General features: G+C 34.9%; 1 protein-coding gene across 6 annotated transcripts in view; it reads right to left on the bottom strand.

Annotated features, from left to right (window-relative positions):
* Positions 1–12257, bottom strand: part of Kmr (kramer) — a 278588-nt gene that overhangs the window by 28641 nt on the left and 237690 nt on the right. For all 6 annotated transcript variants that reach the window (XM_064125086.1, XM_064125071.1, XM_064125078.1 and 3 more), the window contains one exon: positions 9169–9290. In XM_064125086.1, coding sequence (XP_063981156.1) covers positions 9169–9290 — 122 coding nt within the window. The remainder of the gene's footprint in view (positions 1–9168; positions 9291–12257) is intronic.

Here is a 12257-nt window from a genome sequence, read left to right as displayed (position 1 = left end):
CATCACCTATAAGAAAGATCTTTTGATATTTTCTCGTAAAATCACTCGTTGATGAGATAATTTCAAAATTATCGGACGTTTCCGTTTCAACTTATTATAGTTGAGTACTTTGTTAGTAAAATAAATTTTGTAATCGTCAAGGTTAAATCTTGTCAATAATTGAAAGCAATTTAGACATTTGAAAAAATTGTACTCCATGATGCCCCCGGTTGAACTATCGATACGTTCGATCCTCTGTATTGATTGAAAACTCCTTTCTTATTCTCTTTTGGGTAATTAAAACTACAAAACCGGAAAAACTGAGTGTCAATTTTTTTAACGTTTTCTAATGGTACCCCACCCCAGTATATTTGAAACGTGAATCAACCATTTCAGGATTATAAAATAAGTCGAAAAGAGATGTGGACGTGACGCACGCAGAGAAAAGCCACAGCAAAATCATTGTATTCTGGGCCGTGGAATTGAGTTGCAAAATGCTAGCATACTGGAATATGTTATATTCACACATAAATATTCCACACAAAAATCATATGTGTTTTCGCAAAATTTACGAAACAGCACTGCGAAGTTTGAAAGTGTATTTTTTATTTGAGTACAAATGAAAGATTGATTGACATCTTTCAAAAATTCCTATGTAGATCAATTTATTTTATTGTCCGCTCCTCCATTTTTACTGTGCCGCACAGCAATTTTTCTTTAACTCATTGTGATTGGTTAACGATGAGCGCCGAATATATCCGATTATTGCCGACGTTGGACTTCTCTTACATCAGCTGTTTAGCGTCCAACTCCTCGTCGCCTATTAGAATTTGAATTTGTACGAGACCGATATAGAAATTTTCCTAGGTGACATAGTAATTTTTCTCAGGTCCGCAGTTTGTACCGAGATTGTCTAGTAATACAGTAATTTTTATCGTAATCACACCACAAAAATTCTCAGATTTTTCTCTCTGTATATAAACCAAAGCGGCTATTCTTCCCTGAAATACCCCGTCATGCCCCGGCGTTCCCTACTATTCATTCGTTTTACGGTGTTTATCCATTGACCATAAATACTAAATTCATCTCCTCGGGCTTCCCATTGATCAATATATTTTTTTTCATCCTCTCAATGTCTTCAAGTCTTACTCGTCGATTTTGAAGAGACAATTTTGATTGTTGTGATCGCTTACGACCACTTTTGATGGAACCGATCTCGGTATTTTGGGGAATAATATTGGCTTTGGCTTCGAATTACGGCACTGGGTCTCTCTCACGTGAAACCAGTCTGAGGGTCGGAGCCCTTTGGCCAGCCAAAGGATCAAGGCTGCTCGCCAATTGGCCGAGAGTCCTCACTGCTTTTTCCTTCTTGTTCCACTGCCGATCCAACCACCATCTCAACCCATCACGTAATTTCTCTCTCTCTCTCTCCTGGTTACCTCTTTTAGGTGATTTTTTTTTCTTTCATTTTGTCTCTTTATTTTTATTTTTAGTATAGTATGCCTCAGTCCACGGGATATCTCGCACTCCAGCGCACACCGGAGGAGCGCCTCGCGAACAATTGTGGGGCTTAAGGGAATGGATAAAGTCGGGCGGATTTATCGAACTCGTTCCTTATTACCTCCCACTTTCATTCGAACAGTGGCGAAACTTCCGGGTGGTAGTACGACGGGTTTGGATTTATCGAGGGGATATGGTATTTCTTAAGGAATGGCTTAGGAGACAATTTTCTTAGATCCTGTACTTTCAATCATTTCGGAATCATCAATTATTGATGGTAAATGAACTGCATCGAGGAACACTTGGAATATCAGGCGCGATATATATACCTAATAATATACCTTTTTGTTAAATGAAATATCATTGTTCCCATTTTATTAAATTTTCATTTAGGAAAATTGATTACTCAAACAAAAAATGATAATGTGAAATGAAAAATATTTAGTGTTGATCCGTTTATATTATGCATAGCAATAGAGAAGATGATAATAATGTAAAAAGTGGAGAAATCAATGTTATTAGTTTTTAGCTTGTGACTATATTCGCATTTTTTGTAACAGTGGAATAGTTTTAGTGTCACACGTTCTTAAAAATAAAGGAAACTATAAGTTCAATTATAAAAATACGAAACAATTGATCTGGACAATTGATAGTTCAAAAAATTTTGAACAAATTTGTTGAAAATAAATTGAAAGGACAATGGATATCCCCATTTCTCCGGCGCACATTCTACACGGAAAGAAATTTTGTATAAAAATTCAACCTCCGGAGGGACAAACGTGAGATGAAATGACGAACCATTTTGTAGGTCAAGTTTTGTTGCAAAAATTAGACTTGGGAGGCCAATTTTTGTTCTAAAGCTAACTGTCGTCTAATTTTTTTTTTCGTGCAGATATATCGGAGTAGAAGTAGATTACAATTTAAACTTCAACACACATGGGCACCTGGTAAAGAAAAAATGCATAGCGCGAGGGGTAAATTTGCGACATCTCACGTATAAGAATGAAGACATAAATATCTATTATATCACCCAAATATATAAAGTCATTTACCGTACAATTGTCGACTGCGCCCATCCACTCTCTCTAGTCACAAGACCTGATACCCAAAAAATTATCAAAGTAGCCGAAACATCCACTCTCAGAAAAATGATCAAGCTCAGGCACCCGGACAACCCGCTCACAGTCCTTCAACCACACTCTTATATAAACACACTAAAATCGAACCAATCGCGGACAGACTCAAGGTATGTACTAACAACAAAATTCTCCATAAACAAATAATATATATGATACTGGCCGTATACGATACTATCGTATATGATACTGATCGAAAATACCGATCATATACGATAGTATTATTTCGATAGTATCATATACCAGTCTATATGTTCGACCGGTATTATATACGGGATCCTAAAATCAGAACACAAAATAAATATCCCCAAAATCCTCTCTTCGAAAAATTGAAACAAATCAAACAGAGCTGCAAAAACTCCAACTCCTAGGGAGAATCAGCCGTCGAGAATCAACAGTCGAGAGTAACCAAATCGCCTCTGTACCTCTAATCCTGGAAATCACTATTACTCATGTCTCTTTTCCCTCACACTAAATGATATATAAAATTTCACCGATTAAAATTAAAGAAAAAATACATTATCGTTGTGTATGTATTTTGTGCTTGCACAAAATGTATATTATAAACAATGGCATGTAGCTCACTGGCTGAAGGGATCTTCGGGCAATGGCCAGTTACATCTTGAACCGAATTACGTTAAATATAAATATAGGAAGATGGAACGAACCTTCGCTTTATAATTTGAGACAGGTCTTTTAATTTTAATGAATACTCAACTAAATAAATTATTAAATCCACTGATTTCACAAGACAGGATGTTCAGACAGGGCGAGGCCTGGGTCAAGGGCTGCCAGGGCTCAAGGATTATGTTGTATTATAAATTTTGACATTAATTAAATCATATTCACGGGTGTCAGTTAGTCTATCGTGACTAACAACGTTTCTCGATGGTCTGAGGGAGTGAAAGTTGGATGACCTGAAGATATACAGGAATTTGATGGACAGAGGGAAAGAGAGAGAGAAAATTTAGGCAAAAATATTATAATTAATAAATATTCATGATATTTATGATATTCGACACTTTTCTGTTGAACTATTGTGAGGTCCCAACTACAGAGGTGAAGGTAATCGATAATTTAGGGCATGAACTTACATCGACGACTCAATCTCGCTGCACTGTTCCGTCAATCATCGACGAAATTTAAATCAAAGGGCGTGAATTATGTATCCGAGGGAATTTAATAATTGAATATCATCGACCAATTAATCTTTGATAAATAATTTTAAATAATTTCCTAGTATAGTAATAATTTAAAATAATTCTCTAGTATAATAATAATTTAAAATAATTCCTAGTTCGCGAGATTCCCGAGAACCGGAAAAATTATGTCAACAAAGAGGGAAAAACAATAGACGGAAAGAAATTTTTTGGATAATAATTAGACCTTTAGAGCGCCGAATGTGGGATAAAAGTTCGTCTTATTTCGAAAATTAGAGTTCCACGTTCAATTTTTCTGACGAAACTTCACCTAAAAAGTGGTTGAACGTCATTTCACATCACAGCTCCCCCTCTGGACACTAATTTAATCAACTTCGTTGATATTTCTAAGGTAATTAGAAACACTGCACCGCAAAAAAAATCAACACTAACCCAGAAATCAACAATGAATGGGGTAAGCAGGGTTTGATAGAATCAAGAGATATTGACCTCCTTTTTTAAAGTTAATATTAAAATCCCTATCCGTAATGATTACTTGAATGATAGTTGGCTAACTGAATGTTGGAAAAACATAGATATCTCTGAAATTTGATGGTAAATGGAATTTTAATTGGCACCGATAAATTTGACTCATCAAAGTCTATTAGCGGAGAGAAAGTGATGAAATTCAATAATTTCTTTTGATTGATTTTTCTCTACGTGACGAAAAGCAAAATTGAATTTTTCTACTCGATAAGCTGATGCCCTCATAAACCTGCTAGATTTTGTTATTGTAGTTTTTCATTTTTGGTTTCGAATGGAAGATTATAATCGTCTAATTTTCGGATTTTCTAATTTTGGTAGGAAATAATGTAAAATTCTCTGAGACGTAAAAATATAAAAATTGAGGAGAAGTTGGGTAAGTGCACATAGTCAGCTCGGCCCACTCTTTTGGAAAATAAATGCCTAAAGTTTTTTTGTTAAGGGTCGACATTCGTCACATCACAGGCATTATTAAGGAGTAAGTCTGTGCCAAAATTCAGTTCGATTGGTGTTTTTCATAAATTTTTATTTCGCTCTGAACCGTTTTCTGCAAATATCTCGAAAACGATGCAGCCCATTTCAATTTTTCACCTTTCAAAATTTTCATCTCGATGTGCTCTATCTCAACCAATTAAAATATGTACACCCATTCTCACTGAGTTTTCAAAATATTTCAATCTTTGTGTTTTGTAAAAAAAAAATTGGTAGCATGGTAACGTTGCGATAAATTCATTTATCAACCTGTTTAGGCTTATGAAAATTAATCAACTCCACCACGTCATTTTATCAGCCCTACCAGTATTATTAAGTAGTACCCTTACAATATTCTGTCGGAAGCAAAACGCATTAATCTCATGGAATAAAGAAATACGATAAGAATAGTCGATACTTCGTTCTTTTGCGACGTTATTTCCCTGACGTGAGCACTGCATTACCTCCGATAGAATTTATCCATAATTGATTCGTCATATTTGAAGTATTTCTGTGTTATGATCTTCTCATGCTTATCAATAATGACAGAAAGTAGTCAGTGAATCATTTATTGCATTAAAGTAAGCGGACAATTTGTGTGTTGCAGATTAAAGTAGCTCTACCCTTTAAGTAAGTTCTCAGATTATTAAAAAGTACAGATATCTTTAGAAAACTCGATCATATTTGCAATCGTAGTTTTTTCCTCACTTCATTCACATTTTTTTTTTTCAAGAAAAAGCTGCAAAATGAAAATTTAACAAACCGAGAGAAAAATAAAATGTTGCCAATCATATTTGTTTCGGATAAACAAATACCGAGAAATTCCATTGGTAAATCCGCTTGAAATTCTTGTCAAAAGAATATTTAATTGGCAGAATTATATTTTTCTCTCAATGCACAGTGTCCTATGGAAAAATCAACAGTTTCGTTGTAGTCAAAGATTCAAATATTAATTTTTGATCATAAGACGTCAAAAAATGCAGGAAATTTTTGACACTTTATAGAAAATAATCCACTGTTTGGGAAACACGTTTTGTTATTTGTTCATGGGAAAAGAATGCTAAACAAACATAATACTTTCCGAAATTCAAATACAATAATACTGACTGTTTATGAATTTATGCGAATTTTATGAATGCAATTAGTTAGGAAATTGGGAAATTTTCAAATTACTTTTTGACTCATTTTGAAATTTGCGGAATTAGCCAGGAAAAATTGCACACAAATTTTTAGTAATGGAGGCCCTAAAAAATTAGCGAATTCATTTTCTATCCGACTTGTGTCGCCTGCCTCTCAACCACTGAATCAATTAATACTTGAATTCCTCATTGGCATCATCACCAACATCGTCCACTATCGACTTCACCCGTCCCAAATCACATTTAGTCCTCGGAAAAATAGCAATTAAAACTCCAACAATTCTCATATATCATCGAACCGAGAGAACAGAACAATAAAATAACAACGAAAAATTCCCAAACCGAAATTTTACTTTTATGGATTCCCTGTCACTTATGAAAATCCTCGCACGGAAATAAGGTAACAGACAACCTGGCAGGAGAAGCGACAGATAATCTTTCAAATGAGTTCAAAGTCCCTTTCACAGATTTCCGAACTCGATTCAAATGTGAACAGCTCAGAGAAACGTCCACTAAAATTATAGAGCAGGCAGCCAGTATCAAAAGGAAAAAAAGGGGCAGAATTCTTTCAGCTCTACTACAGGAACACTGCTAAGACCTGGTATAATAACTGGAGACTTCCGATAGAAGCAAGAGTTACTATCAATCATATTGGAGCCAACCATTAACCATTATAGCAGCCGCCCTGGAAAGAGTTGGAATAATCACCGATCCCAGCTGCTACCATGAAGCAGCAAGCCAAACATTTGATCAGGTCCTTTGGCATGGACCGAAATATGTGGACCAAACACGTGAGTTAATTAACAATCTAAGTAAATCGAACGCGGCCTTTCACCGTTAAAAAATTTGCACAACCAACTGATATAAAAATATACCAAATTCATATGCAAATATTTGAAAGACTAATTTACAAATCTAAATCGAATTAGGTGATAAAGAAAAAAAAATGTAAAATGACTAGTGTCACATTAATGACAGTGTAAATAACCCATTGCACGGGCTACATCTCTTTAGACAAATAAATAAATAAATAAATAAATAAATGAAAACTCCAACAATTATCAACGACTTCCAACTCATTATACTCTTCATTGACACGATTACACAACAACAAGAATAATTCAACTTTCATTCAACGTACGTAATAATTAACTAATGAACTCCCCATTCAATACCCTGGGAAATGAGTAACTTCAGGTCCTCAGTGAAAGTCCTTTAATCTACTCCGGGTGTTAAGAAAAAACTCTCGAGTGTTTGCAAACAAGGTATTTTACCTTTTGAATACCGTCTCATTGGAGTTAATTAGAGCGCTAGTGTAATCTGTTAGTCGCCATTAGAATCTCTCCGTCAGTTTGTACATACAACTCGACGTATTATTAGTGGAAATTTGGGGAGTAACAGCGGTGAGAATTTGTAACACTTCTGTTAGTTGTTCCAATTACGTTTAGTCGCACGTGGCTAATCGTCGATGTGAAGTGAGTGAGATGGTAAAGACATTAATCCACTTCTCTGACGTTTGGGGTTAATGATGCGTTTGAGTTGTCGATGCTTTCTACTATCGATTGCAATTTGCTTATTAGACGGAGTGTTAATGCGTGCTATATATCGCAAGTGGCAAATTAAATATTCTATTCACTGGGAAGAAAAGTGCATTGTGCGCCAAGCGCCAAAAAAAGTCGTTTTAACGGACGACGTGAGATTAGCAGCGCGAGCCGAAGGCCATTGCTGCTGATACGTCGTCCGTTGAACGGCACTTTTCACGCCTTGGCTCACATTCTATTTTTGCGGACGCTATTTTTTATGAATATAATATTTATCGTATAACAATGAAGACGTCAAAAAATTTTGTAGTCAAGTTGCAAAACGAGAAACGTATGTTTTTGGAATTCGACTTATTGTGTCAACTGAATAGTAATAATATTGCCAAAATAGTCCATTAGAGTTGGCTCATCAAAAGAATCACATTGATTTTGTTTTCGTCATCTCACAAAATCATAACAACGTTTTATATGTGTCACTTGAAGTTTGTCAAGTAGAGTATCATTAACATAAAATTGTGCTTTTTTCAGTATTTCTTGGGGTGTATCACTGTCATGACTCATTATAAATTGGGTAATATATTCGTTACTTATTTTTATCGTGCTTCATTAATCTCCAGTTCGTGGCCAATTACACATCACATATTTTACACTAATAATTTCGAAGAGATTAGGAGGATTCCATAGTAAAATTTGTGGACAAGTAGACTTTAGTAAGATGAAGAACTTATCGTCAGAATAGCATTATTTAGTTCAAGGGGTTTTTTCAAGTTACGATAAGCATTGAAAACGTTGGTCTGAGTCGGAAAAGAACTAATATGGACCATGAAGGGAGTCTTTTCTAGATGAGGAGTTATTTTATATTATGGGAGAGCAGAATATAATTTTCTTACCTCTAAATTGTCGAGAATAGTACTATTTATTAAAAATTTTTATTATAAATGACGGATATTTTCCGTAATTTCGGAGCGAAACGTCGTTGAGGAAAATTTTACGGATTTTACTCGGATCCGCGCCGACGACCAATGCAATTGATAGAAATTAAAATAGAAAAAAATCCATAAACACAAAGGGTTACCGTCACCAGCCTCTGTCGCACTGCTAATTTAAATTATTCATAAAATCTCAAAAATCTGAATGTAAATCAAATTTTCATTTGATTGAAAAAATACCGTGAATAATCTGTCATCTATCGGACCTCATATTTCGTGGAAAAAAATTTATCTGTCATTGGCTTTATAACAAATCCATGCTCATCCGAAAACTGGGCCCCGCGCGATAATAATAAACACGTTCCTCGAAGACAGAAATTAAATCATAAACAGAACAGATATCGATAGCGCATTTTATCTGAAATTCATGAATTTTATCACTATTTAATCTATTGGATACACCGCCAACAGAGAAAACTAATCACGAATTTCTCATGGGATATTCGTTACGTTGATTTTGATTTCATGTGGAAATGAAAACTGCATTTGGCATTCATTACTTCTTGTAGATTGATTAAAATGGGAATTTTTCATTTCTCATTTGTCATTCCACCGGGATTTTCTCTATTTCTCATTTGAATTGCAACAGTGGATGGAGGGCTTCGAGTGTTTTTCTAGAAAATATTAATATGTCATCGACGAAGGGAATATCTAATTGATCTCCGAATCGATTGTGACTGGTTTTACTCATTTTCTCGTATTAAAATAATTTGTATTGATTTCTTAATTACCCTTTTCTGAAGCAGTTCGGTAGTACTCTCTCGACCCTGGACCACTCGCGGTATTTGACGATGAACTGCTGCGTCTCCGTTCATTTCTCGGATGCTTACGGGACTCGTCATTAATCTCTCACCTGAAAAAAGAAAAAAAGATTGATTTATCGATTTTCTGGGAATTAATTTAGTAAGTCAGGAGAAGAAAACGTGAAAAAGATTGATTTCGGGATTTCTGGAAATTAATTTAGTTAGTGAAGTGAAGAAAATATATTACATTTCTCAGATGACCGGGATAAATGATTTTCCTCATTCATGAGAATTTTTTCTTTTCACAGATTAAAAAAAAAATACACGTGACAACAATTATGTAAAACTTATCCCGATCGGTGCTACGCAGGGAAACTGGAGGGAAATATCCCATTAATTTTGAAAGTCGAGGGGCATTTGGCTGGATTATTTTTGTCATTCCAATTTCAAGCAATTAAATGTGTGGTATTTCACGTCATATGGTATGGTTTTTCACTGGTAGTTGTGGCTTCCAGCGTATATTTTCTGTCTGCACAAAACGCAGAGAATTGTTTCCAAATTGTGGTTTTTGTCTTCACCGTATTATTAGGAATATTTTTTCAAATTTTTTGATCAATAATATCAGACGATTCTCCTCCAAATCTGCTCACGTCGAGGTAAAGTCTTTGAACGTGATTTTTTCTAAAGACAGTTTTGAGGTTTGAAACGCCTACAAATTGTTTATCGGATATTTTTATTACTTAGCAACAAACAGGGAAATATCCGAAGAATATCCAAAGTAAAACCGTTTTACTTGTACCACGTGAGGGGAAATGCCACCATTTGATTGGTTGAAATTGGAATGAAAAAAATAATTATAATTATTACTATTTCAAAACCACCAACAATAGTTTTCAAGATCAATCCATCTCTAATAGATTTGCAGTGGAAATCCATATTGCTAGAATGCATGTTCAGCAGTTTCAACATTTTAGTGAATGATAAATTTTAATGACCGAGGAAATACAGACCCGATCGATACCAAAAACCATAGAATATGTAATAATCCCCTCGTACATGGATTCACAATCACATGATATATGATTACAGTTCCGAGGAAATCCCAGTGAGTCCAGTATGTTTCCCTGGTTCGACGCGCACCCTCTGCCCACTGTTTCGCTGGATTGCAATTCGGGATGGAATGCGAATATTCCGACTGAGGCAAATTCAACGGGGAGTACCTGAATCTATCTATGAATGGCTAAAGGCTTTTACCCTCTACGCCAGAGCCAGAACGATGAATTATTCAGTTACCTTTAAACTCCTTGACTATCTCTGTGGATCATCTAACTGATCTCAACGTATCTACGTTCCGTGATGTGGAAAAATTGCGCTTAGAAGTTATCCACATCTTGAAATATGGGAGTAAATTTAGTGTTCTTAAGCTAAAAGAGTTTTACTCATACCATGAAAAAAGAGGATTGTACATCGGACGAGAGAAATTGAAAAATCATCATAAGTTACGGGATCGTGAGCGTTGGGAGTGTTTGATGATTCAATTTTGCTTTCACAGTCATTTTGAAGGGATTATAAGTTTATTATGGTTTATATTTCTTAAAATATGGAAAGAGAGGGCATCGAACTGATGGGTATGAAGAAATCTTATGCCAAATTTCAAATTGATGAATGAATTTTTCGCAACATTACTATGCTAAAAAACTTTTTTTTGACAAAACAGAAAAATTTGAATATCTCCGGAACTTATTCCGAACGGGTCCACATATTTTAATTGACTGAGATAGAGGGCATGAAGATGAATATTTTGAGAGGTATACATTGAAATCGATTAGATAGTTTTTGAAATATTTACAAAAACCAGTTCAGAACGAAATTTCTGAAAAACCGCTAGACCAATCGTTCTGAATTTTATCACAGATTTAGTTCATAGTAATAACTGCGATTTGGCAGAATTTGATCTCTCTCGGAATAACTTTAGCAATTTATTCCTTTAATTTTCTGAAATATTAGGCTAAGTTATCCATGCGCATGTTGACCTTCACACATGATCCTCAAATTTTGTATTTTTACGTTTCAAACCATTCTACATGATTTCCAAACATAATTAGAAAATTGACAAATCAGATGATTAAACAGCCTCCATTCGGAAGCAAAAATACTGAAATCAAACATATTCTACACTGTTTCCAAGAATGTATGAATTTTAATGGCAATCGATAAGCAAATGATTTTCACCCCATTTTATTATGTACTATCAATCGATCAAGTAACACAGAAATGTTCATCATTACTATGCGCACTCAACCTCTTATAGATGACGCCAAAATTTCGAATCAACTTTTCAACTAAAGCCATCATTTTGTCCCTTATTTTCATAGTTAGAGTGGTAGATGGAGGGAACTTTTTCTATAATATTCAAAAAAATATTGGCCACCATTCCATTAAATTGTATATTTTAATGAAAAGGAAAAAAATGTAAAAAGTTCATAATTGTAGAGAAAACCAGGTCAGCGGTATTGTCCCTCCCCCAGGGCCCTCGAGGTTCAGGTGTACGCTCCACTGCAATCCTATAGGAATGCGCATTTTACGTGTTTACTGGTTAAAACCATATTCATACCAGAACTTCATGCATTTTAAGAGAAAATTTTCATTTAACGTTACCATGAGACAGAAAAATCTGGCAGACGAACGTTGTCCGACGTTTTGTTTTTCAATATAGAGAGGAAAATCGAAGTGCCATAATTTTATAAATGACGTGAATCAGCGATCGATAGTTTAATCGATTTTAGGGAATTTTAAGGGAGTTTTTTTGTTATTTCGGGGATTTAAGACCATTTCAAGTGATTTCAATTTGTTAATTGCACGTATTCCAGGGATAAAGGGAGAATTTATTAAGAGGATTCATTGCACCTGTCATTTGATAACGTACTGTCTACGAGGCAAGAAAATAATTTCTTGTTAGATGTCCGTATACGAAAAAAATATACGTGAGTCAACCATATTTTATCTGCTGAAAAATACAAAAATGAATTTTTGTTAATAATCCACTAACAACCTCGGTGTTCCTTCAACTATTTTTT

This window comes from Diachasmimorpha longicaudata, chromosome 1 (genome assembly GCF_034640455.1).
Source record: "Diachasmimorpha longicaudata isolate KC_UGA_2023 chromosome 1, iyDiaLong2, whole genome shotgun sequence".
NCBI lineage: Eukaryota > Metazoa > Arthropoda > Insecta > Hymenoptera > Braconidae > Diachasmimorpha > Diachasmimorpha longicaudata.
This window is presented reverse-complemented; position numbering and strand designations above follow the sequence as displayed.